The 27,500-nt window shown below is 45.2% G+C and overlaps 1 protein-coding gene across 1 annotated transcript in view; it reads right to left on the bottom strand.

Annotated features, from left to right (window-relative positions):
• LOC120017856 (sodium/calcium exchanger 1-like) overlaps positions 1–27,500 on the bottom strand; it is a 198,016-nt gene that overhangs the window by 205 nt on the left and 170,311 nt on the right. Inside the window, exons 2-4 of the mRNA XM_038960819.1 lie at positions 22,617–22,735; positions 6,452–6,600; positions 4,852–4,951 (exon numbers count right to left, since the gene is read on the bottom strand). Coding sequence (XP_038816747.1) covers positions 4,852–4,951; positions 6,452–6,600; positions 22,617–22,735 — 368 coding nt within the window. The remainder of the gene's footprint in view (positions 1–4,851; positions 4,952–6,451; positions 6,601–22,616; positions 22,736–27,500) is intronic.

Genomic DNA, 27,500 nt, shown 5'->3' with positions numbered 1-27,500 from the left:
GGAAGCAAAGGTTAGAGAAGAGAGGGGGAGAGGGAGGGAGGGAGATTAGAGAGCAAGGACGCGAGAGAGAAGAGAGCTAACTATAGGGCCAGTGGGTTCACATCCCAGATGAGGAACACTAATATTCAATTCTACACTGAGACCCTGGTTGAAGTCTGTCGAATCCCCAGAATTAGAGCCAGCCTGCATGCTAAGATATAAGCTAAGCTATTAGCTACCAAGCCATAGGCTAACTGTTGACCAGTTAGCTGAGGTAAGGAAATATGACTGAGACAGTCTCTGCAGTCACAGTTAATGAGATGAATCCTGGAGGATCACCCATCCTGGAGCAATACCCACAGACACAGACAAATACTGCAATCAATCTCTCTCTCGATAAGAAAATTGTCTTCTATCCTCCGAAGCTTCCTGTCGTCCGTTTCCCCTCTCCCCTCTATCCCTTCCTCCCTTCTCTCCCTATTTCCCTGGCTACTGAAGGCACATCTGTGTATCTCTGCCAACTCCTCACCGTCGACTTCATCAATGAATCTCTACTACTGCTGCTTGGCGTTGATAGAGGGTTGGTCATCAAGGTAATTGTCAGTAATAAGTTGATTCTGACTGGCTGTGAAAGGCACATACTGTATGCTGCTGTGTCATTCGTGCTTACTGAGGTCTGGGGAGGTTCTCTGCAGTCAGTCACAGTCTCTGTGTTCTCACTCAGCAGTCTCTCTTCCCTTTAGTGGTGATGACCAAATAAATGAATCATCTAGCACTGTATTAGCTCAGTGGTGGGGCTGTCACTCACAGGTCACCGAGAGGACACACACACAAGGATTCCAGATGGCACGGCTGCCCCACAGGTTTAAAGAAGCCACCAACTCACGACCGGTAGAAATGTCACGTCCAATCTCCGCCAACGCCTTGCGTAAAGTCACGGTGTGGAGCCAATCATTTCTCTTTAACTAATTTGTGAGGAGGCTAACGCTGCTAAGCTGCCTGACACACTCTTCCTCTTGACTGGCAGAGTAAATATAATCAGAGGGGTTGCAGGGTGAAAGACAGAAAGAAAGGAAGAAAGAAAGGACAATGTCAGAGTTTAATTCAATAACAGAAAAGCTGCGAAATGGAGAGTTGAAAAGAAAGACAAGGGAGGTTCAGAACAGTAATGTTTGGGAAGTGGTAAAAGGGGATGATAGCAGTGTACTGCATGTTATGTGTGATGATTGTGAGGCGCTATACAAATGCTACAGTAACAAGACGGGGACTTCAAGTAGGCCTTTGGCACGTCAAGGGAACTGAAAGCTGGACAGACTGTAGGTTTATAACCTCTCAGAACTAAGCATTTCTAGCAGTAAAATGATACACAAAATGTAGGCATAATTTTGACTCGGGAACAGAAGTCAGCATCTTGAGAGAATGCTAATGTGCAGTTACATACTGTCTGTAGAGGTGCTATCTTTATCAGCATCATAAATGCTGATAGTATTTTAACCACATGAAATATGCATCCAAGCAAAACTGAAATCTTATCTGAAACATGTTGGGTCATTTTCAGAATTTTCTATTTCCTTATAACTGGTCAAACTGATGTAATTTGGACATTTTGCACAGAAAATCTTTCCCATTTCTTTAGAGTTATTGCATTTTCTCCCAGGCCCTAAATGTCTTTGCTCCCGAAAGAAGCAGAGATGGCAGGGAAAACGTTACAGATGTCAACTCGATTTAAGCATTCCTTCAATCGGTTTATGACATCATTCTGGGTTTGTTTAGTCTTCAAGGGAAACATATAAGGACAGAAGAGAAGCTGCTTGTATCTAATTGTAGATAAGTTGACTAACAAATAACCAAAATGTCAACAATTATAAGCAGAAACATATCTAAATCAGGCAAAGCAAATCCTGCAAACACTGTCAACATATCTTGCTGTGTTTCTGACTATAGCTTACAGCACATTTTCTCTATTAGCGGGTGAGGGTCGGGTGAGGGCCTCAGATTGACCCTTTATCACATATAGTCCCGCGGTTGTGGATGGGTTATTAGCAATTGCCGGCGGTTGAGGGTGAACCTAACAGCTGCGCAGCGCACCAGTAGTGAGGTAGACGTTGGGTTAACAGCTCTGTTAAATGTGCCTGTTCACTTAACTGTGGATCACAGACTCAACTAGAAAAGAGAGAGAATGTGCTGTGCTGTATGAAATATAGATCTATAATTCTAGCAAAATGTCTTCTGTACTGAGTGCTGTGGGTGGTGGATGTTAAAGGCTAGTTGTCTACTATTAGCACTGAATCTAATGCAAAAATGTAAGAACTATTGAGTGCTAGGGCTCGTGATGTCAAATGTTTCAAAAGGCAAAGTTGCTAAATGTCCTGAGTGGCTGAAAGATATGGCGAGAGTGTGGAGGTGGGGACAGCATCTTGATAGTCGGACTCAGATAAACATTATTACTTCCTCTGTGTGGTGTTTCCCAACCCTATGAAGGTTCCTATCTGTCTGTGTGCTGTTTCCCAACCCTATGAAGGTTCCTATCTGTCTGTGTGGTGTTTCCCAACCCTATGAAGGTTCCTATCTGTCTGTGTGGTGTTTCCCAACCCTATGAAGGTTCCTATCTGTCTGTGTGGTGTTTCCCAACCCTATGAAGGTTCCTATCTGTCTGTGTGCTGTTTCCCAACCCTATGAAGGTTCCTATCTGGTTGTGTGGTGTTTCCCAACCCTATGAAGGTTCCTATCTGTCTGTGTGGTGTTTCCCAACCCTATGAAGGTTCCTATCTGTCTGTGTGGTGTTTCCCAACCCTATGAAGGTTCCTATCTGTCTGTGTGGTGTTTCCCAACCCTATGAAGGTTCCTATCTGTCTGTGTGGTGTTTCCCAACCCTATGAAGGTTCCTATCTGTCTGTGTGGTGTTTCCCAACCCTATGAAGGTTCCTATCTGTCTGTGTGGTGTTTCCCAACCCTATGAAGGTTCCTATCTGTCTGTGTGGTGTTTCCCAACCCTATGAAGGTTCCTATCTGTCTGTGTGGTGTTTCCCAACCCTATGAAGGTTCCTATCTGTCTGTGTGCTGTTTCCCAACCCTATGAAGGTTCCTATCTGTCTGTGTGGTGTTTCCCAACCCTATGAAGGTTCCTATCTGTCTGTGTGGTGTTTCCCAACCCTATGAAGGTTCCTATCTGTCTGTGTGGTGTTTCCCAACCCTATGAAGGTTCCTATCTGTCTGTGTGGTGTTTCCCAACCCTATGAAGGTTCCTATCTGTCTGTGTGCTGTTTCCCAACTCTATGAAGGTTCCTATCTGTCTGTGTGGTGTTTCCCAACCCTATGAAGGTTCCTATCTGTCTGTGTGGTGTTTCCCAACCCTATGAAGGTTCCTATCTGTCTGTGTGGTGTTTCCCAACCCTATGAAGGTTCCTATCTGTCTGTGTGGTGTTTCCCAACCCTATGAAGGTTCCAATCTGTCTGTGTGCTGTTTCCCAACCCTATGAAGGTTCCTATCTGTCTGTGTGGTGTTTCCCAACCCTATGAAGGTTCCTATCTGTCTGTGTGCTGTTTCCCAACCCTATGAAGGTTCCTATCTGTCTGTGTGGTGTTTCCCAACCCTATGAAGGTTCCTATCTGTCTGTGTGGTGTTTCCCAACCCTATGAAGGTTCCTATCTGTCTGTGTGCTGTTTCCCAACCCTATGAAGGTTCCTATCTGTCTGTGTGGTGTTTCCCAACCCTATGAAGGTTCCTATCTGTCTGTGTGGTGTTTCCCAACCCTATGAAGGTTCCTATCTGTCTGTGTGGTGTTTCCCAACCCTATGAAGGTTCCTATCTGTCTGTGTGCTGTTTCCCAACCCTATGAAGGTTCCTATCTGTCTGTGTGGTGTTTCCCAACCCTATGAAGGTTCCTATCTGTCTGTGTGGTGTTTCCCAACCCTATGAAGGTTCCTATCTGTCTGTGTGGTGTTTCCCAACCCTATGAAGGTTCCTATCTGTCTGTGTGGTGTTTCCACTTCAATCCAACCTATGAAGGTTCCTATCTGTCTAAGATAAGGTTATGCTGCCGTATGTGTCTCTCTCGCTTGGAAATTCTGTGCAAGCTCTCACCATCTTCCATCATAACTGTTACAAGCTACCCCACTGCCAAAACGTCAACACCAAGCCTAATCCCATGAGTGGAGACGGGGCCTTTCTTTAATTAAGCCAGAGAGGGAAACCAAGATTGGGCGGCACAGCAGCTAAGTAGAGCACAACCACACACAGAGTGATACACATTCTGTCACACACACACACACACACACACACACACACACACACACACACACACACACACACACACACACACACACACACACACACACACACACACACACACACACACACACACACACACACACACACACACAGATACAGAGATACAGAAAATACACACACATAACACACTAACACCTAAACCAAAATCCTCTCATCTCTTGAATCAATCCCAGCGTACCTCAGTGGCCACCCTATTAGACTGAGCGTATAGTCACACACTCACATAGTTTTCTAGGCTAGTTGCCATATCCTCTTTAGAAATCACACTCATCACACACAGACAATGACAAGCACACACATGGCTATAAGGTAACAATGCTATGCTCTGACAAGCTTGCGTCTCTAATCAACAGAGGCCTTGGCGTGGGACTGCAGTGCTCCAGATATCCACCAGGTGGTGTTTACATAGAACGTCCTTCTTCTGAGGAGATGCTGCAGTATTACAGAAGCCACTGATCGACGGAGTGTCAGAAATGTCACACCCAATCGCCACAACACACTCTCTCACACACACAACACACACATTCCTGGACAGATGTGCTCACACACTGGCGGTCAGGTGGTCAAAGCATTCAACTCACCGGCACTGACGGTGATGGCCTCGATGAACTGGTCTCTCCAGCTGTTAGTCCCCACCAGCAGCGCCAGGTTTGTCTTCTTAATCAGCTTGTCCACAGTGTTCTGCACAGAGAACACCATCCACATGGCGTTAAAGAGGTACACACTGTAGAAGTGCATAGAGGGAAGCAAGGCTGTCTAGTCTACATACAGGACACATTATCATTACTGTTTCTGTCCTTAAAACATATTTACTGCTCTGTAATAATCAGGTATTAAGAATAAACAACGAGAGTGAAGTCTGTGTAGAGAGCTTGAGTATTGTAATTCCTGCCTCAAGGCCATGGCATGTAACAGCTACAGTAGCCAAGAGCCAGTCCTCAGGAGCTATGTGATGATGTCATAGGCCAGGGGGAAATAGATGGGAGGTTCAGTCCCTTACTGGGCCTGCAGCTGTATCCCTCTCTTTGATAAAGGTTGGTTCCCAGAGGACAGCAGCAGGCATTCCTAGAGCACGCTCAGGAAATCAAGCCTCAAATACGCATAGATCCAGAAGGACACCCCACCTCATCCTCGATCCATCCCTTCCTCCATCCTTTCTTTCGGAGGAATCTATTAGCTAGCTCCTGGGATGACAGCTGGATAGCACCCCTCTCCTCCTTCCCTCCATCCCTCCATCCCTCCATCCCAATCTCTCTTCCCTCACCATCAGAAGGAAAATCCAATACTTATTTTCTTTAGAAGGAAACTTAAATGGTAATTGAGTTGACTGAAGCTTTGTAATGTAAATGGTGGGATGTCTGTGCTCAGGATTATGCAGAAATTGACTAGTACACTAATCTCTCCCAGCTCTGCTACGGTCTCTAAGATAATGTATTAATGTTTAGAGAAATAGAAGGACACTTTCCTGACTATCCTGACTTCACCTACTGTCGAAACCCTAGCTAGGTGTGTTGGTTTTAGGAGGGAGAGAGGGATCCTATACTGTCTGAAAATCACCTACTACCTCTGCCCTATCTGGCAGCCCCACATGATCAGATTCTGGGTCTTGCTTGATGTTAATCTTAGAACAGAAAAGTTGCAGACTACCGTCTGAAAGTATAAACTCTTTCAGTGCTATGACTCTCTGAGGTTAGAGGCAATTCAACTCTCCTACCCCCCCAGGATAGAACGTTTTGCAGCCAGCTATGGGATCCATAGGCCCCCCTCCCTCCCCCAGCCTCCCACCCAACCTCACAGTGAGAGCCACTCCAGTAAGTACAGCACACGATCCGTCAAGTGCTCACAAGCACCCACCTATCAGTCGATGACTGTCTGAAGAGAGTGTGGGAGAGAGAGGGAGCAAGGAGCATGCACATTTGCGTGTACACACGCACGCACGCACGTACGCACGCACGCACGCACGCACACACACACACACACACACACACACACACACACACACACACACACACACACACACACACACACACACACACACACACACACACACACTCACACATCTTAAAATTCATGACAATCACATCTATGTTTGTCTAAAGAGTGTGTGTGGGTGAAAGAGGGGCATGCTCGCGCACACACACACACATATACACACACAAACTGAAATGCACAAACACACACCTTAAACTCGTAGGATTCCTCAATGATGATTTCAAGTTTGACGTGGTCCCCCAGCGTGGGTCGGCCCATATCAGCGATGCGTTGGTCCTCATCATCCACTTCTGTCAGTGGCGTCTCCTCTTCCACCTCCTTCACAGCCACCTCTGTAGCTGTGAGACAGAAGAACAACTTTGTAATTGACAACCCTGACAACTGACATGTTGTGTAGTAATATTGTGGAAGCCACAGACATGAAAGTGGGTCATTATGCAGTAAAAGATGCTGACTTGATTTTTTTGCACATATATTTGTTTCCGTAACCTTTCTTTAGCCACTAAGAGAGGTGGCCGGAGAGTGCTTCCACGTTCCCAACAAGGGAAATGGAATTACTATGGGAATGGGCCATGCCGTCTCTCTCTGATAGACAAGCTCATTCCGCTGGGTCAGAGTGGCGATGGGAGGAGGGTATGAGGGAGGGGCTGAGGTGATGAGTGAGCAGGGATAACAGCAGCACATTGTTTATAACTCCAGATCTAAAAATATTAAAATATGTGAATGATTTGAAAGAAGTCATCAATTCATAAACATTGAGGTGAGGGTAAAGTACGTGCTTTTCATAGGTGAAAGTAAAAATGAGATAGTCTTATAAATGTGGGAGAATGCACATAATTTCAACAAACACAAAAATTATGTTTGTTGAAAAGAGGAAAGGGAGAGGTATATTTCAAACCTATTTCTGAGTTGCTAGGTCAACCAATATGGTAACTAGCATCTTAATAAACATTGGTTGGGGATGATTGTCACATGGAATGTGGGGTTGGATGTCACTATCAACTCTACTGTTACCATATTGTCCCAGGAACATTGCCACTGCCACCATACAATACATTCCAAGCTCCTTTGTGCTGTTGCTATAGAGACCTTCCTTCACAGTAAACACAAACACCTTTGGCCGACATATCAAAATGTGTTGGGAATATGTAGTGAGAGCGTTTGCACATTGGGAAGACGTCGCCGAGACATCAGAATAGAATGTTGACGCCTGGTTGACATATAAACGATGTAATTTAAAATTTTGGTTTCTAAATACATCTGTGAAAAGTCTTTAAAAATTAGCAATGCATCATATATACACAGATTTGTTTCTGTCACACACCCACACATGTGTGTGCAAACACAAGCATAATACAAACACATTTACTCAAAATGTCATACAGTTGAAGTCAGAAGTGTACATACACCTTAGCCAAATACATTTAAACTCAGGTTTTCACAATTCCTGACATTTAATCCTAGTAAAAATTCTCTGTCTTAGGTCAGTTAGGATCATCACTTTATTTTAAGAATGTGAAATGTCAGAATAATAGTGGAGAGAATTATTTCTTTCAGCTTTTATTTCTTTCATCACATTCCCAGTGGGTCAGAAGTTGACATACACTCAATTAGTATTTGGTAACATTGCCTTTAAATTGTTTAACTTGGGTCAAACGTTTCAGGTAGCCTTCCACAAGCTTCCCACAATAAGTTGGGTGAATTTTGGCCCATTCCTCTTGACAGAGCTGGTGTAACTAAGTCAGGTTTATAGGCCTCCTTGCTCGCACACACTTTTTCAGTTCTGCCCACAAATGTCCTATAAGATTGAGATCAGGGCATTGTGATGGCCACTCCAATACCTTGACTTTGTTGTCCTTAAGCCATTTTGCCACAACTTTGGAAGTATGCTTGGGGTCATTGTCCATTTGGAAAACCCATTTGTGACAATGCCTTAACTTCCTGACTGATGTCTTGAGATGTTGCTTCAATATCTCCACATAATTTTCCTTCCTCATGAAGCCATCTATTTTGTGAAGTGCACCAGTCCCTCCTGCAGCAAAGCACCCCCACAACATGAAGCTGCCATCCCCGTGCTTCATGGTTGGGATGGTGTTCTTCGGCTTGCAAGCCTCCCCCTTTTTCCTCCAAACACGTTCATCTCTAGGAGACAGAACGCGTCTCCTTCCTGAGCGGTATGACGGCTGCGTGGTCCCATGGTGTTTATACTTGCGTACTATTGTTTGTACAGATGAACGTGGTACCTTCAGGCGTTTGGAAATTGCTCCCAATGATGAACCAGACTTGTGGAGGTCTACAATTTTTTTTCTGAAGTCTTGGCTGATTTCTTTTGATTTTCCCATGAGGTCAAACAAAGAGGCACTGAGTTTGAAGGTAGGCCTTGAAATACATCCACAGGTACACCTCCAACTGACTCAAATGATGTCAATTTGACTATCAGAAGCTTCTAAAGCCATGACATAATTTTCTGGAATTTTCCAAGCTGATTAAAGGTAAGTCAACTTAGTGTACGTGAACTTCTGACCCACTGGAATTGTGATACAGTGAATTATAAGTGACATAATCTGTCTGTAAACAATTGTTGGAAAAATGACTTGTGTCATGCACAAAGTAGATGTCCTAACCGACTTGCCAAAACTATAGTTTGTTGACAAGAAATTTGTGGAGTGGTTGAAAAACTAGTTTTAATGACTCCCACCTAAGTGTATGTAAACTTCCCACTTCAACTGTATGTTGTTCTGAAGGCATACACTGCTGGATTTTGTCAGGAATATTGCTAGATCAAAGAATGGCTACTTCTAAGACAGCCTGCTATATTTCTTCATTTCCTGTTATGAAAGGAATACGCTACTAGCAAACACTGTGACAACCAACCCCATACTGTGTGACAACCAACCCCATACTGTGTGACAACCAACCCCATACTGTGTGACAACCAACCCCATACTGTGTGACAACCAACCCCATACTGTGTGACAACCAACCCCATACTGTGTGACAACCAACCCCATACTGTGTGACAACCAACCCCATGATGGGTCTGGTTGTCACAAGTGGACCGAGTGTGTTTGATGGTTTATAACTCCATGTTGGAATAAGACATGAGGAACAAAAGGATCCTATTTCAACCAAACACCTTGGTCTTTCTATTCATGTTGAAACAAGTATTGTAAGATATACTAGTGCTGAGAAATTCACACAAGAGTAAAATGTGTGACAACCAACATCGGTTTCCCCTACGGAGACAGACAACTGATCCAGACAAGCTCCACACACCGAAGGTAAATAACACATACACTACATGACCAAAAGTATGTGGACACCTGCTCGTCGGACATTTCGTTCCAAAATCATGGGCGTTAATATGGAGTTGTTCCCCCTTTTGCTGCCGTAACAGCAAAAGGGAGGTCGGGCACTGATGTTGGGAGATTATGCCTGGCTCGCAGTCGGCTTTCCAATTTATCCCAAATGTATTTGATGGGGTTGAGGTCAGGGCTCTTTGCAGGCCAGTCAAGTTCTTCCACACCGATCTTGACAAACTATTTCTGTATAGACCTCGCTTTTTGCACGGGGTATTGTCATGCTGAAACAGGAAAGGGCCTTCCTCAAACTGTTACCACAAAGTTGTAAGCACAGAATCATCTGTCAAACCCAGATTTGTCCGTCGGACTCCCAGATGGTGAAGCGTGATTCATCACTCCGAAGAACACATTTCCACTGTTCCAGAGTCTAATGGTGGTGAGCTTTACATCACTCCAGCCGACGCTTGGCATTGCGCATGGGGCTCCCGAGTGGAGCAGCGGTCTAAGGCACTCTATCTCAATGCTTGAGGTGTCACTAGACACCCTGGTCCGAATCCAGGCTGTATCACAACCGGCCGTGATTGGGAGCCCCATAGGACGGCACACAATTGGCCCATCGTCGTCCGGGTTTGGCCGATGTAGACCGTCATTGTAAATAAGAATTTGTTCTTAACTGACTTGCCTAGTTCAATTAAAGTTCAATTAAAAAATCTAAATAATTAGGCATGATTCAATAAGCTCCCGACAAACACTTCTTGTGCTGACGTTGCTTCCAGAGCCAGTTTGGAACTTGGTAGTGAGTGTTGCAACTGAGGACAAACGATTTTTAAGCGATAGGTGATTCAGTACTCGGCAGTCCAGTTCTGTGAGCTTGTGTGGCCTACCACTTCTGTGAGCTTGTGTGGCCTACCATTTTGCGGCTGAGCCGTTGTTGCTCCTAGACGTTTCCACTTCACAATAACAGCCCTTACAGTTGACCGGGGAAGCTCTAGCAGGGCAGAAATGTGACGAACTGACTTGTTGGAAAGGTGGCATCCTATGACGGTGCCACGTTGTAAGTCAGTAAGGCCATTCTACTGCCAATGTTTGTCTATGGAGATTGCATGGCGGTGTGCTCGATTTTATACACCTGTCAGAAACGAGTGTGGTTGAACTAACCAAATCCACTAATTTGAAGGGGTGTCCACATTGTGTTGTATATGTAGTGTAGAACCAATACGGCTATGCAGTCACCTTTGTCCACTATTTGAGGAAGACTTGGGTGCTTGGCTTGAAAAACCAACAACACATTGCAGCATTCTTCAGCTACGGCTGTCGGTAGCTATTTATGATGTGGTGTCATTATGGCTGTGAGGGAAACTAGTTCTTATCATTATTAGTGAAGGGTTGAGTCAATCTACGGGTTGCCATCATTTAAAAAAAGAAAACTCTTCCCCCTGGTAAATGCACATGCAGGGACTGTAGCTAATGTACATGACTGGACCTCTGACCAGGGGTCTGATAGAGATTGGACCCATAGTCATCAGTAAAGATGGAGGAGGAACACATTATCAAGAGTGAAGTGTCACTCAGGGAACAATGCCATTTCTCCAGTGGTGCCCTCGCTCTCTCTCTCTCTCCCTCTCTGTCTTTCCATCTCTCTCTCTCTATCTCTCCCTCTGTCTTTCCATATCTCTATCTCTCTCTCTATCTATCCCTCTGTCTTTCCATCTCTCTCTCTCTCTCTCTCTCCCTCTGTCTTTCCATCTCTCTCTCTATCTCTCCCTCTGTCTTTCCATCTCTCTCTCTCTCTATCTCTCCATCTGTCTTTCCATCTCTCTATCTCTCCCTCTGTATTTCCATCTTTCCATATCTCTCTCTCTCTCTCTCTCTCTCTCTCCCTCTGTCTTTCCATCTCTCCCTCTGTCTTTCCATCTCTCCCTCTCTCTCTCTCTCTATCTCTCCCTTTGTCTTTCCATCTCTCTCTCTCTATATCTCTCTCTATCTCTCCCTCTGTCTTTCCATCTCTCTCTCTCTCTCTATCTACCTCTCTATCTCTCCCTCTGTCTTTCCATCTATGTCTCTCTATCTCTCTCTCTCTCTCTCCCTCTGTCCCCTCTCTCTATCTCTCCCTCTGTCTTTCCATCTCTCTCTCTATCTCTCCCTCTGTCTTTCCATCTCTCTCTCTATCTCTCTCTCTCTCTCTCTCTGTCCCCTCTCTCTATCTCTCCCTCTGTCTTTCCATCTCTCTCTTCCGCTCTCCTGTCTGTAAGGTAGACGCTATAATGGGACGTTGCATCCCATTATGGCGTATGTAAGTGCATGAGTGCAAGTGAGACAGATACAACAGTGCGATCGCTATACATCTCCATGCAACAGCGGGATAGAGTGAGGAAGTGGATAGAAACTAATTTCTTATGATTATCATTAAAATGAACCCATTTATAAAATATTGATTACTATGTATAGCTTTGTAAGACTATAAATGACCAACCACCAAGCTTCGGTGTAGTTAGAAGGTCTATTTCCCTGCTTTTGAGAGGAGCTGGCTAGTAGCAATTGCGCTAAGCTAACGATATGCTACCTTCATCTTCCTTCACCCAGAGACATGGCATCCATGAGTTCGTCTGACTTTGGGTAAGTAGGAAAAAACGTAATTGCCTGAATCCCGAAGTATCCCTTTAAAAAGGGCCCTTCAAATCCAGGGGAATGCACTTGGGTGTAACTGAAACAAATATGACAATTAATAACAAGACTGAAAAAAAAGCCATGTTGGGTGAGTGTACAGTACATCCATCATTAAGCTATACAGTCAGCTATACAGGGATCCTTATAGTATCCCTCCAATGTTACATAAGAGAGGGAAGATCATTATGACTTGATTTCATCAGATCTTGTCAAGTGTGGTTAAATAATGAGATGTTAAAGGCCTGTTTGCTGAGGTATTTTCCACTGTGTTATTATCATGAGGGGGTTTTGTGTGTGGTTTTTTGTGGAGGGATATCAAGCTGGGTTTGGCCCATTAGGTTTGTCAGACGTGTAGTTGGTGGAGGGATATCAAGCTGGGTTTGGCCCATTAGGTTTGTCAGAGGTGTAGTTGGTGGAGGGATATCAAGCTGGGTTTGGCCCATTAGGTTTGTCAGAGGTGTAGTTGGTGGAGGGATATCAAGCTGGGTTTGGCCCATTAGGTTTGTCAGAGGTGTAGTTGGTGGAGGGATATCAAGCTGGGTTTGGCCCATTAGGTTTGTCAGAGGTGTAGTTGGTGGAGGGATATCAAGCTGGGTTTGGCCCATTACGTTTGTCAGAGGTGTAGTTGGTGGAGGGATATCAAGCTGGGTATGTCCCATTAGGTTTGTCAGAGGTGTAGTTGGTGGAGGGATATCAAGCTGGGTTTGGCCCATTAGGTTTGTCAGAGGTGTAGTTGGTGGAGGGATATCAAGCTGGGTTTGGCCCATTACGTTTGTCAGAGGTGTAGTTGGTGGAGGGATATCAAGCTGGGTATGTCCCATTAGGTTTGTCAGAGGTGTAGTTGGTGGAGGGATTCTTACTGGAGTCCAGGTCATTATCTACAACATTACTGTACCAACCTGAGTGCCTGTGCAGCTGGGTGAGCAATGTAATACAATAATGCTGCTGCGATCGGCTGTTCACAGTGTATAGCGAAAACATAAAAAGGGGTTTTATTGTCATTCACACTGGATAGGTGCAGTAAAATGTGTTGTTTTACAGGGTCAGCCACAGTAATACACCACCCCTGGAGCATATTAGGGTTTAAATGCCTTGCTCAAGGGCACATCGAGAGATTTCCCATCTTGTCGACTCAGGTAGTCAAACAGCAACCTTTCGGTTACTGGCCCAATGTGCTAACTGCTAGGCTACCTGCCGCCCTCTAAGAGTGGAGGGAGGGGAGAGTTAGGACACAAAACCTCCACCTCAAGCTTACAGAATCAAGATCACACAGCATTTTCTGTGGACGTTCTTCAGAGCCAACACGCCATTGTTGTATTCATGTACAGTGTTCTACAGCATTCTACATGCGCTAGGTGAGGCTGGAGGGATGTTCTGTCACTATATTATAAAACGTGTCAAGTTGTGAGAGGAAGATGTCATGTCATACCATGACCTATTTTTCACCCCTCTGAACACATAAACCCATGATGATATCACTGTAAGCTGACATGACTTTGTAGTGAAAAGCTGTAGGACTACTGTGACTTGTGAGTCCTATTAAACCATGTGAATTCAAATCCAAAATGATGATGATAAAACAGAGAATGTCTTGGAGACTGGGTATGACTATTGGAACATCTCCTGCTATTATCTAATACGAACCACACAGGGTTCTATTGGCTCTACGGTCTCTTTCTCACTCCCTCTTTCCATCTCTCTCTCTCTCTTTCCATCTCTCTCTCTCTTTCCATCTCTCTCTCTCTCTCTTTCTCCCTTTCCATCTCTCTCTCTCTCTTTCCATCTCTCTCTCTCTCGCTCCCTCTCTCTCTCTCTCTCTCTCTCTTTCCATCTCTCTCTCTCTTTCTATCTCTCTCACTCTCTCTCTCTCTTTCCATCTCTCTCTCTCTATTTCTCTCTCACTCTATGGGGCGTGTGGCAGTAATGTAGAACCACCATTGTCACACAGCCCGGTGCAGTGATCTGATTTGGTGTGAGGGGAACCATTCAGAAGGCCATTTTCAGTTCACAGCAGAGCAGTGCATCCAACGCCATTCGTTCCCCTCCGTCGCCCCACCATTCAAACCCAGTCACACTGGCGCAACAAGAGGAGGGTGGAGGTAAAGGGGCCAAATCAGGATCAAAGACTGTGGAGAAGGATATTGGAGCTGCTTTTTCCATTACTCAGGGTGCTTTAGTATGGCTCGGTGACTAACCATGTTTGTACTGTATATGCTTGCCTTGACTATGTACCACATGAACAATTACATTCTTAATTATTACAGCGACAACCTGGATAAATAAATATGCTTTCAAAATGTCTTAACCGGTGCACCTCAACATAGTCTACTACTGACTGACAGGGCTGAAAATGCTACAAAACGGTCTCAGGGTCCAAATCACGCCAGCTGAACAGCATGTAAGCCTCACCTACCATGAGAGGCTGCGGTTAACTGTGTCTAACGAGTGACTTGATGAACTCAATTAAAGGAGAGTTGAGTCTCAGGTGTAATTACTACTGCCTCAGTAACCTTGTTATCCATCCCCTTCCTCAGAGTGGTGTCTACCGCACCGTACCACTGCAGAATACATCTGACTGACCCTGGCAGAATGTTCTGGGGAGGGATGGAGGAACGATGTGTATTCTATATCACTGTCGCTCTCAATCATCCATAGGACGTCCCGGTCGAGAGGTTTGGTTATGCCTCCTGTGTCTTTCTCTCTCTGCCTGTTTTTCATTGGTTCTACTCCTATCTTCTTTCTCTCTCTGCCTGTTTTTCATTGGTTCTACTCCTATCTTCTTTCTCTCTCTGCCTGTTTTTCATTGGTTCTACTCCTATCTTCTTTCTCTCTCTGCCTGTTTTTCATTGGTTCTACTCCTATCTTCTTTCTCTCTCTGCCTGTTTTTCATTGGTTCTACTCCTATCTTCTTTCTCTCTCTGCCTGTTTTTCATTGGTTCTACTCCTATCTTCTTTCTCTCTCTGCCTGTTTTTCATTGGTTCTACTCCTATCTTCTTTCTCTCTCTGCCTGTTTTTCATTGGTTCTACTCCTATCTTCTTTCTCTCTCTGCCTGTGTGTTTCTCTGTTGTGTAAAACTGTGTTCATTGCGTTTCGATCGATGCTTCTTCAACTTCTCTAGACATGTGGAGTTCAAACGTGCAGATTTGCCTTTTTGGGGAAAGCTATTCACACTTGTTTTTCTTCGGGAGGAAGAATGCAGAAGGCTTAATGGGAGCTGCCAGCTGTGGACCATCGCAAGGTTAGGTGGCCATGCTTTGATCATCTGGTTTCAGAAGAGAACAGAGAACATCTAAACAGATTGAAGAGAAGGAGGGCGTAGCTGGAGAGGGGTGTAACAAGATCTCTTACCAGTCTCCAGATGACCTAGGGTGTGTGTCTGTGAATGTCCAGAACCACCCAGTCCACAGAATGCTCTCACTTGGTTCTGTATAGACTGAGCTATGTAATTTGTTTAGCTTTTTAAAATAGATATTCTCCATAAGAGTCAAACAGAGCCCACCCTGTCACCTAGAGTCAGACTGCATCCACTGATGCCTATCTGACTGCAGGGATGAGGCTCAGTGAAAACAATAGAATTATATCCTTCTTCAGGTGACACTCACAATTAAGAGGCTGTCTTAACATCACCTGTTCCATGTCCTGGGCTAGCTGGAGCATTTTGACATTTTTAATCTTTAAGGCTTGATAACATCTATATTATAAAAAACAAAAAAACAAAAAAAACAAACATCTATATTATATTCAATAAACAAGTGGATGTTGTAGCGTTTTTAATGATATTCATCCCGTACAGGTACTCTCCCAAACTATAGAGGACAGAATATCATGACTTCACAGTGCAGAGCCTGTGACCTTTCAGAGAGGGTTTGCACACTTCACATGCACTGTAGCAGAGGGAGTGTTACAGAATTTCATTCTTAATAATGGCTATTGCTGCCGCGATGAGGTGAATTTGAGAGTACAGTAGCAATGCTATCACACTGTGATTGCCCTTGATGGCTACAGTTTTTTCAGAGTGTTTTATTTCCACAGTTCTTCAGTGGATTGAGGCCTTAAAAGGGCAATCTGCAGTTGATACATCCATTTTTAGACTTATAAATGTATGAAATGTACCCATTGATTAATTTATTCTTGTAATATAACTTATTAATGCCTCATGAGCTTAGTTCAACTGTCGTACCCCATCAGAACCCAAAATATAAGCTTGTTTTACCTCAATGTTTGTAAAAAAAAAAAAAGTAAATGTAAACAAATACTGTATAGCCTCAACACATGGTTAAAACTATAATTTTGATATCATGGATGGTCAGTCCTTGCATCCATAACACTGTGATTGCCCTTGATGGCTACAGTTTTTTCAGAGTGTTTTATTTCCACAGTTCTTCAGTGGATTGAGGCCTTAAAAGGGCAATCTGCAGTTGATACATCCATTTTTAGACTTATAAATGTATGAAATGTACCCATTGATTAATTTATTCTTGTAATATAACTTATTAATGCCTCATGAGCTTAGTTCAACTGTCGTACCCCATCAGAACCCAAAATATAAGCTTGTTTTACCTCAATGTTTGTAAAAAAAAAAAAAAGTAAATGTAAACAAATACTGTATAGCCTCAACACATGGTTAAAACTATAATTTTGATATCATGGATGGTCAGTCCTTGCATCCATAGCTCTGTATATGAATTTGATTACATTTCTCCAGCCCCATCCCTCAGCTTTTTACCGAAACGGGACGGAAATAAAATGTGTCATTGTTTAAACTGCTGATTGCCCTTTTAAGCCAATGCCAACCCTTCCAGACTGATATGTCCAGTATGAACAAGCGTGTGGTGTGAGACTATTCCTGGAGGGCTGAGTGCAACTCTAACTCATCTCCAGTCTAGCCAATTAACCATAGATATAAACATTTACCATCCCTGTCTCTGTAATGTGCCTGCTGTAATTAGTCTACCGCTCTACCCACATATTTACAAATCTCACATACATAGGGTAAATGCATATTTACATTACACATGTCATCAACATAGTCTTAGTGTAATTAATGAACCCACATAGTTGAAGTCTCATTAGCTCAGTACAGGCGACGCATACCAGAGTGTCATTGTGGCTCTTATAGATGCCAGATGTTCGCTTGTCTTTTTCTAGAGACCTGTCACTAGGAGAAGATAATTACGGCATTCATTAGCCACAAGCCCTCCAGACACTAGTTTAACACCACTACTTTAACACACACAAACTTCTATTCAGAAGGGAGACACTCACAAGGCACTTAAAAGAAATTGAGAACAGACAACAAAAAAAGGGGGAAAAAAGAAAGAGGCTTCCCACAGCTGGAGAGACGGCAGACATGCAGCTCTGAGTCCCCGGTCACATGCAGCTCTGAGACCCCGGTCACATGCAGCTCTGAGACCCCGGTCACATGCAGCTCTGAGACCCCGGTCACATGCAGCTCTGAGACCCCGGTCACATGCAGCTCTGAGACCCCGGTCACATGCAGCTCTGAGACCCCGGTCACATGCAGCTCTGAGACCCCAGGCCAGGCTGTTGTCAGCACGGATCACTCACTCAGACAGAGAGAAAGGAATACTGGGAGAGATGGTGGGGCCTGGGGTCTAGGGCTCTTTGGAGGGCCCCACTGTCTGTCTGTCTGTCTGCCTGACTGCCTGAGTGTCTGCCTGACTGCTTGTCTGTCTGTCTGCCTGAGTGCCTGACTGCCTGACGGCTTGACTGTCTGTCTGTCTGTCTGCCTGACTGCCTGACTACCTGACTGCTTGTCTGTCTGTGTCTTAATGTCTTTCTATTGTGCGGTAAGTATACAAGGTAAATCATATCAGACATGTTTGTGTTTGAGTAAACGTAGGTTACATTTCAGGAAAAACATTGTTTCACCCAACTCCAGTTCTCTTTCTTTGGCAGAGTTTTGATTGCAAATATTTGAAGTAGTACTGTACTTAGTTCTAAGTATATCACATGAAGCGCTGCCAAATACGTGGCTATAAAATTAAACCTTATCTCCATAATGCACAAAGATTGAGAGAGCTAATTGTGAACAAACATATTGCCAGCCTTAAATCTTGTTTTGGTTTTGTTTTCCTCTCAGGCAATAAGATTTTCACGTTAATTAGCGGCTGTGTTTGTCAGGGGGAAGCGGAGCTACTTCAGGGACTGCAGCTGTTTACCTCTCCATTCGTCTTAAAGCACTGTGTCTCCTCGGTCTCCCTTCACATGAGTGGAGGCTAATGATGCTAACGGAGCTAGCTGTGCTAACGGTGTTGGTGGGGCTCAGTTTAAAGAGGAGACAGAGCAGTAATTACTGTTTGCTTGTTGGGCTCAGTCAGTCAGTCAGTCATCGGCCATTATTTCTGATCGCTCCCTCCAGAGGCCTGCTGGGGATTCATGGACTGTGTCAGTAGAGACACACACACAAACACAAGTGCAGACAGACAGACAGACAGACAGACAGACAGACAGACAGACAGACAGACAGACAGACAGACAGACAGACAGACAGACAGACAGACAGACAGACAGACAGACAGACACACACACACACACACACACACACACACACACACACACACACACACACACACACACACAAGAATGCACATACATTCACATGCACTCATAGACACAGACATATCTGGAAATGTGCATGTACATCCTGGCCCAGCTTCTGCTACTGGCCGCCAACCCTGACTTTGATATCCTGGCTCTGATATCTGCTTCACTGATTTCTGCTCTTGTAAAAGCCTGGGTTTTCTGCTCGTTAACAATTGATCAATTGAAAGTGTGGGTTCACAGCTCCAATCCAGATGTGTTAGTCATTACTGAGACGTGGTTAAGGAAGAGTGTTTTGAATACTGATGTTAACCTTTTCTGGTTTTAACCTTTTTGGGCTAGACAGATCTTCCAAAAAAGGCGGTGGAGTGGCAATCTTTACCAAGGATCACCTTCAGTGCTCGGTTTTATCTCAATCTCTTCATTCAAGACTCAATCATGGACACTCGTACTGACAGTTGTGGCTGCTTTGGGTGATGTATTGTTGTCTTTACCTTCTTGCCCTTTGTGCTGTTGACTGTGCCAAATAATGTTTGTACCATGTTTTGTGCTGCTACCATGTTGTGCTGCTGCCATGTTGTGTTGCTACCATGTTGCTGTCATGTTGTGTTTATACCATGCTGTGTTGTCATGTGTTGCTGCCATGCTATGTTGTTGTCTTAGGTCTCTCTTTATGTAGTGGTGTGGTGTCTCTCTTGTAGTGATGTGTCTTTTGTCCTATATTTATTTATTTGTTATTTTTAATCCCAGCCGCCGTCCCCGCAGGAGGCCTTTGGTAGGTCGTCATTGTACGTAAAGATTTGTTCTTAGCTGACTTGCCTAGTGAAATAAAGGTTCAATAATAAAACATTATGATAATAAATAAACACACACACACACACACACACACACACACACACACACACACACACACACACACACACACACACACACACACACACACACACACACACACACACACACACACACATCCAATGCAGCTAGGATGAGAACAGATTGTTTTTGCAGTTTTTCTCATTCCAGGGGAGCGTAACTCAAACATGCTGAGTGTTATATTAGGAATTGATCCAGCAGCACTGAGCTGGTTCAGCGGTAGTTACAGACTCCGCGCTTGTAAAAGATAACGTTATAATATAATAATTAGTCCACAGAATATGTGGCTATTACTGTGGTCTGTTACAGCCCTCCCGCCTCCCCCTTCTGCCCTATATCCCTCATACTGCTGCCTAGTTAACAGACTATAACAGGACAGCTGGGAAACCAGGGTCAATAATCACCACATAGCAGAGGAGGCTGGGAAGTGGGAAGAGACATTAGGTAACCTGGTGGGCTTAATCAGAAGGACATAAGGGACATTAGACGGTAACCTCAAGGGTTTAATCAGAAGGACAGAAGGGACATTAGAGGGTAACCTGGTGGGCTTAATCAGAAGGACAAAAGGGACATTAGAGGATAACCTGGTGGGTTTAATCAGAAGGACATAAGGGACATTAGAGGGTAACCTGGTGGGTTTAATCAGATGGACAAAAGGGACATTAGAGGGTAACCTGGTGGGTTTAATCAGAAGGACATAAGGGACATTGGAGGGTAACCTGGTGGGTTTAATCAGATGGACAAAAGGGACATTAGAGGGTAACCTGGTGGGTTTAATCAGAAGGACATAAGGGACATTAGAGGATAACCTGGTGGGTTTAATCAGAAGGACATAAGGGACATTGGAGGGTAACCTGGTGGGTTTAATCAGATGGACAAAAGGGACATTAGAGGGTAACCTGGTGGGTTTAATCAGAAGGACATAAGGGACATTAGAGGATAACCTGGCGGGTTTAATCAGAAGGAGATAAGGGACATTGGAGGGTAACCTGGTGGGTTTAATCAGAAGGACATAAGGGACATTGGAGGGTAACCTGGTGGGTTTAATCAGAAGGACATAAGGGACATTGGAGGGTAACCTGGTGGGTTTAATCAGATGGACAAAAGGGACATTAGAGGGTAACCTGGTGGGTTTAATCAGAAGGACATAAGGGACATTAGAGGATAACCTGGCGGGTTTAATCAGAAGGAGATAAGGGACATTGGAGGGTAACCTGGTGGGTTTAATCAGAAGGACATAAGGGACATTGGAGGGTAACCTGGTGGGTTTAATCAGAAGGACATAAGGGACATTAGAGGGTAACCTGGTGGGCTTAATCAGAAGGACAAAAGGGACATTAGATGGTAACTTGATGGGCTTAATCAGCAGGACAGAAGGGACATTAGAGGGACCAATAGGCTTGATCATAAAACTCCCAGCAGTCACCAGCTTCTACGACGACACTAAAACACACAGGAAATACTTTAGCATCACTGTTTATGGCAGCGCTTTTGTGCTAACAGGTTGAATCATATTCCTCCTGTTGTAAAATAAAGTATTTTAAAGCTTCACTCCAGAGAAAGCAGAGATTAAATTGCTTCCTTGGAATCATCTTTTCTCAGGGATCTGGCATCGTTAGACTGAACGAGACTTTGATCTTCTTTTATGACTTGTCAGGTTGTCGTGGATCCCGAGGATTGGGGGGGTTCCTTGGTTTGATCTTCATCCTGTATTTATGTTTTATTAAACCTCACTCTTTGATCAGTGTATCGTAAATCTCTATCGGGTTGTATCGTAAACGTGGCATTATTAATAGATAAATCGCGAGTGACATTACTAGCAACATTTCATATCCATAAATGACGGAGAAACAGTTAGGGACCAGTTATTAATGTTTCAAAGTTGAGATTGAAACTAAGAGGGTTTTTGTGAGGTACTAAGGACAAACTGAGTGGAGCACGCACACACACACACACTTTTGGCCAGGAGTGGTGGGTGGTAAAAACAATCTAATATCTACCATTATCTCCACTGTTTTTTCTGTCATTCCTTGTGATGAATATGGGAAAGAGAAACTTGGTGGGAAGGATATCCTATAAATATTCTATCATCAGAATGCGACATTTTAGTCAAGCATATGTCCACTAATGCACTAGGGCCCTTGAGGAGAGAGTTGGATGAGCATTGTCTTTGTAGGCGTGAATTGTTAAGGCCATTGGACACAGGAAGTTGAGCAAAGTGAGAATCGCAGTTAGCCAGGAGGGAGAGAGCGAGGGAGGAAAGGTGCGAGTCCACTGAGTCAAATAGAGACTTTGGAGGTGGAGGAGAACAGATTAGAACAGAAAAGCGAGGGAGAAAGTAACAAAGTAAAGGAGGAGAGGATAAAAGACAAGAGGAGCCAAGTGAGCTCCAACCCCAGTGTGTTTAGTTGGTCAGCTCTCTCACACCTGTCCGGCCTCTCCTTCTCCATTGTGGCGTCTGCAGCTCTAGGGTGAAGTAGCTGTGTTTATCATACACCTCACGGTCAAGTATTTGAATGGTTATGGTCTTCCTGCAGGGACACAAAACAACAACGTAGGGGAGTTGGAACCATGTATGTTAAACACACACACATAAGCACAGGCACAAGGACACACACGCACAATCACACAATCACACACACACACACACACACACACACACACACACTTGACCAGTCGTGGGAATGAGAGGTGGTGGTGACGAGGTGGGCCGCTGCACGTTCCCTTCTGCTGAGGGCACACTGAGTGGGAGAGGAGCCCGCTGCTTGGTGTGTGTAACTGGCAGTCCTACTCTGTCCTGTGGTGATATGGACTCTACACAGCAGCCTCCTCCTGGTGCCCCCTGCTGGTGTGAACATGCAGTGTAGCGCAGTGCAGCGGACGCCGGGCCCAGGGTTAGAGGTCAGGGTAGAGGGGTCTGACCCCCCGACCTGTACCCCCCAGGACTATCTCCCCCACCTTTACTGTCATTGGTCTCCATCAGGCGAGGCTCTCCCATCTCCAAGTAGAAGGTCTTGTTTTTCTCATACTCCTCGTCGTCAACGATTCTGACCTTGATCATTTTGCTGAAGGAGGAGAAGAAGAGAAGAGAAGGAAGAGACAGTAAGGAAACAACAGGTCGGAGTATAAAAGGAGGAAACGGAGAGAGAACAGAACAGAACAGAGGCAGGCAGACAAACCACGCTGACATCTGAAAGACAACAGGTGGAGAGGAAGATGAGTAGAAAACTGAGATGATTTGTATGTTTTGATCAATGAACGGAAAAATGTCACTCGAAGGAATAACATCACAATAATGTACGCTCAAACCAAGCGATCACATTCTGAAAGCACTCTAATCTCTCATCACACTTTATGATGATATTGACTATTTAAATTCCTGCTACACACACACACAAATCTGTTGAAGTGGGGCGTCAGGTACTGACTATTTCTAAGTAGATCTGAGTGTGTAGGTGAGGTGTCCTAGCTGTGGTCCAGCCCTGAGAGGGGTCTGACAGACAGACAGACTGATCCTAGAAGTGCTGCGCTGGACTCTGACTGACCCAATGCAGCATCACCCACGGCAACACAGTGGGATACTGAGGCAAAACACCTCTCTTCACAAGAGGTCACACTGTTAATCATTCCATAGTTATTCTAACACTTCACCACCATACCACTCACTGAGCAAATAGCATACATTTACCTGCAAAAACAGAGACCCAAACATTACAGATACACCAACTGTTCGCTTGGTGCAACCGCCCCCAAAGTCACCCTGTCTTTTAAAGAGACTTTGCAGTGAATGTTTTGTTTACATCCAAAAAAACACGCTGAAAGGGATAGTCATCTAACTCCAACTCACTGTAGTGTTGTCTGTATAGGCTGGGCGTGTACTGACCGTAAGACTCTGTGTTGTTTACTGAGAAAACAGCCCTGTAGTGTTGTCTGTATAGGCTGGGAGTGTACTGACCGTAAGACTCTGTGTTGTTTACTGAGAAAACAGCCCTGTAGTGTTGTCTGTATAGGCTGGGAGTGTACTGACCGTAAGACTCTGTGTTGTTTACTGAGAAAACAGCCCTGTAGTGTTGTCTGTATAGGCTGGGAGTGTACTGACCGTAAGACTCTGTGTTGTTTACTGAGAAAACAGCCCTGTAGTGTTGTCTGTATAGGCTGGGAGTGTACTGACCGTAAGACTCTGTGTTGTTTACTGAGAAAACAGCCCTGTAGTGTTGTCTGTATAGGCTGGGCGTGTACTGACCGTAAGACTCTGTGTTGTTTACTGAGAAAACAGCCCTGTAGTGTTGTCTGTATAGGCTGGGCGTGTACTGACCGTAAGACTCTGTGTTGTTTACTGAGAAAACAGCCCTGTAGTGTTGTCTGTATAGGCTGGGCGTGTACTGACCGTAAGACTCTGTGTTGTTTACTGAGAAAACAGCCCTGTAGTGTTGTCTGTATAGGCTGGGAGTGTACTGACCGTAAGACTCTGTGTTGTTTACTGAGAAAACAGCTCTGTAGTGTTGTCTGTATAGGCTGGGAGTGTACTCACCGTAAGACTCTGTGTTGTTTACTGAGAAAACAGCCCTGTAGTGTTGTCTGTATAGGCTGGGCGTGTACTGACCGTAAGACTCTGTGTTGTTTACTGAGAAAACAGCCCTGTAGTGTTGTCTGTATAGGCTGGGCGTGTACTGACCGTAAGACTCTGTGTTGTTTACTGAGAAAACAGCCCTGTAGTGTTGTCTGTATAGGCTGGGCGTGTACTGACCGTAAGACTCTGTGTTGTTTACTGAGAAAACAGCCCTGTAGTGTTGTCTGTATAGGCTGGGAGTGTACTGACCGTAAGACTCTGTGTTGTTTACTGAGAAAACAGCCCTGTAGTGTTGTCTGTATAGGCTGGGCGTGTACTAACCGTAAGACTCTGTGTTGTTTACTGAGAAAACAGCCCTGTAGTGTTGTCTGTATAGGCTGGGCGTGTACTGACCGTAAGACTCTGTGTTGTTTACTGAGAAAACAGCCCTGTAGTGTTGTCTGTATAGGCTGGGTGTGTACTGACCGTAAGACTCTGTGTTGTTTACTGAGAAAACAGCTCTGTAGTGTTGTCTGTATAGGCTGGGCGTGTACTGACCGTAAGACTCTGTGTTGTTTACTGAGAAAACAGCCCTGTAGTGTTGTCTGTATAGGCTGGGCGTGTACTGACCGTAAGACTCTGTGTTGTTTACTGAGAAAACAGCCCTGTAGTGTTGTCTGTATAGGCTGGGTGTGTACTGACCGTAAGACTCTGTGTTGTTTACTGAGAAAACAGCCCTGTAGTGTTGTCTGTATAGGCTGGGCGTGTACTGACCGTAAGACTCTGTGTTGTTTACTGAGAAAACAGCCCTGTAGTGTTGTCTGTATAGGCTGGGCGTGTACTGACCGTAAGACTCTGTGTTGTTTACTGAGAAAACAGCCCTGTAGTGTTGTCTGTATAGGCTGGGCGTGTACTGACCGTAAGACTCTGTGTTGTTTACTGAGAAAACAGCCCTGTAGTGTTGTCTGTATAGGCTGGGTGTGTACTGACCGTAAGACTCTGTGTTGTTTACTGAGAAAACAGCCCTGTAGTGTTGTCTGTATAGGCTGGGAGTGTACTGACCGTAAGACTCTGTGTTGTTTACTGAGAAAACAGCCCTGTAGTGTTGTCTGTATAGGCTGGGCGTGTACTGACCGTAAGACTCTGTGTTGTTTACTGAGAAAACAGCCCTGTAGTGTTGTCTGTATAGGCTGGGAGTGTACTGACCGTAAGACTCTGTGTTGTTTACTGAGAAAACAGCCCTGTAGTGTTGTCTGTATAGGCTGGGAGTGTACTGACCGTAAGACTCTGTGTTGTTTACTGAGAAAACAGCCCTGTAGTGTTGTCTGTATAGGCTGGGTGTGTACTGATCGTAAGACTCTGTGTTGTTTACTGAGAAAACAGCCCTGTAGTGTTGTCTGTATAGGCTGGGCGTGTACTGACCGTAAGACTCTGTGTTGTTTACTGAGAAAACAGCCCTGTAGTGTTGTCTGTATAGGCTGGGCGTGTACTGACCGTAAGACTCTGTGTTGTTTACTGAGAAAACAGCCCTGTAGTGTTGTCTGTATAGGCTGGGAGTGTACTGACCGTAAGACTCTGTGTTGTTTACTGAGAAAACAGCCCTGTAGTGTTGTCTGTATAGGCTGGGCGTGTACTGACCGTAAGACTCTGTGTTGTTTACTGAGAAAACAGCCCTGACCCCCATAGCACTACATTCACCCGCTTTAAATGCAGCATATCCCCTAAAATGTAAAGTACTGCTTATTATTCAGTGGGTGTGTGGGAGTGTGTGATTCTGGGTGTTGCATATTAATGTTGAGGCTGAAATGCTGAAGGACAACCATTTTAATTTGTATCTGTATTTCTTACTCCCCATCTGACCCCCTCCTCCCTCCCTTCTGACCCTCTCCTCCCTCCCCTCTGACCCCCTCCTCCCTCCCCTCTGACCCCCTCCTCCCTCCCTTCTGACCCCCTCCTCCCTCCCTTCTGACCCCCTCCTCCCTCCCCTCTGACCCCCTCCTCCCTCCCTTCTGACCCCCTCCTCCCTCCCTCTGACCTCCTCCTCCCTCCCTTCTGACCCCCTCCTCCCTCCCCTCTGACCCCCTCCTCTTCCCTCTGACCCCCTCATCCCTCCCTTCTGACCCCCCCCCTCCCTCCCTTCTGACCCCCTCCTCCCTTCCCTCTGACCCCCTCCTCCCTCCCTCTGACCTCCTCCTACCTCCTCTCCATCTACATCTACCTCCCCCATCTACATCTACCTCCTCCATCTACCTCCTCTCCCTTCTGACCTACCTCCTCTCTGACCTCCTCCTACCTCCTCTCCTCCTACCTCCCCTCCCTCCCTTCTGACCTTCTGACCCCATCCTCCCTCCCTTCTGACCCCCTCCTCCCTCCCTCTGACCTCCTCCTCCCTCCCCTCTGACCCACTCCTCCCTCCCTTCTGACCTCCTCCTCCCTCCCCTCTGACCCCCTCCTCCCTCCCTCTGACCCCCTCCTCCCTCCCTCTGACCTCCTCCTACCTCCTCTCCATCTACAATGGCGTAAGATCCCTCACTCTGTTTCCCTCTGCAAGGCCCTGAATTCTCCTGTTCCTCTAATAAACCTCTCCTTGCTGGACATTTTCCCCAACATCCAGACATCCAGATACTCCCTTCTGCTCTATAACCAATCAAACTAAACTAAAACACATCCTTAACACCTCCCAATTACCTCCCCCACCCCATAACGATCCCAGCTCCATCCCATGGCATCTGTAACAACACTAAGTGACCCCCCCTCTCCCCTCAAACATCGAAGTACTTCCTCTTAATCAAAGGCTTGAGTAAGTCCCAGTGTTGGTTTTGGCAGCGGTCTTGGACAGAGTCAATAGGCTGTTATCAGGAAGGGCAGTAGCTATTGGTTACAGATTTGGACCAGGGCCTAATCTCTTCCTATTGGTCCAGGAGTGACCAGTGGTGATATACTGTAGTACTAATGACATGGACCCTGAGGCAGACAGGATCTATGTATACGATAAGCTGGTCCACAAAATCCACACAGTGAAATAATAATTCATGTTGACCCTGTGCCTTATAAACATCGTAAAATCTGTGAAATCACGCTGGCTGTGTGTATGTGCCCTCTGTTCATGTTGGGAAGGCTTTGAGACTCAGAGGCAAATCAAATCACAGATGTCCTTACAGTTTGATTAGTCCCTCACTGTGACTACAGTACAGTCAGCCTGGAATCACAAAGCACCTGGCAGGGGAGACCTTCAGAAAATGGCTCTTCCCTCACCCTCACAGTTTTACAGGCATTACAAT

This window comes from Salvelinus namaycush, chromosome 22 (assembly GCF_016432855.1).
Source record: "Salvelinus namaycush isolate Seneca chromosome 22, SaNama_1.0, whole genome shotgun sequence".
Taxonomy (NCBI): Eukaryota; Metazoa; Chordata; class Actinopteri; order Salmoniformes; family Salmonidae; genus Salvelinus; species Salvelinus namaycush.
Note: the sequence above shows the minus strand (reverse complement) of the source record. Positions and strands in the feature narration are given on the sequence as shown.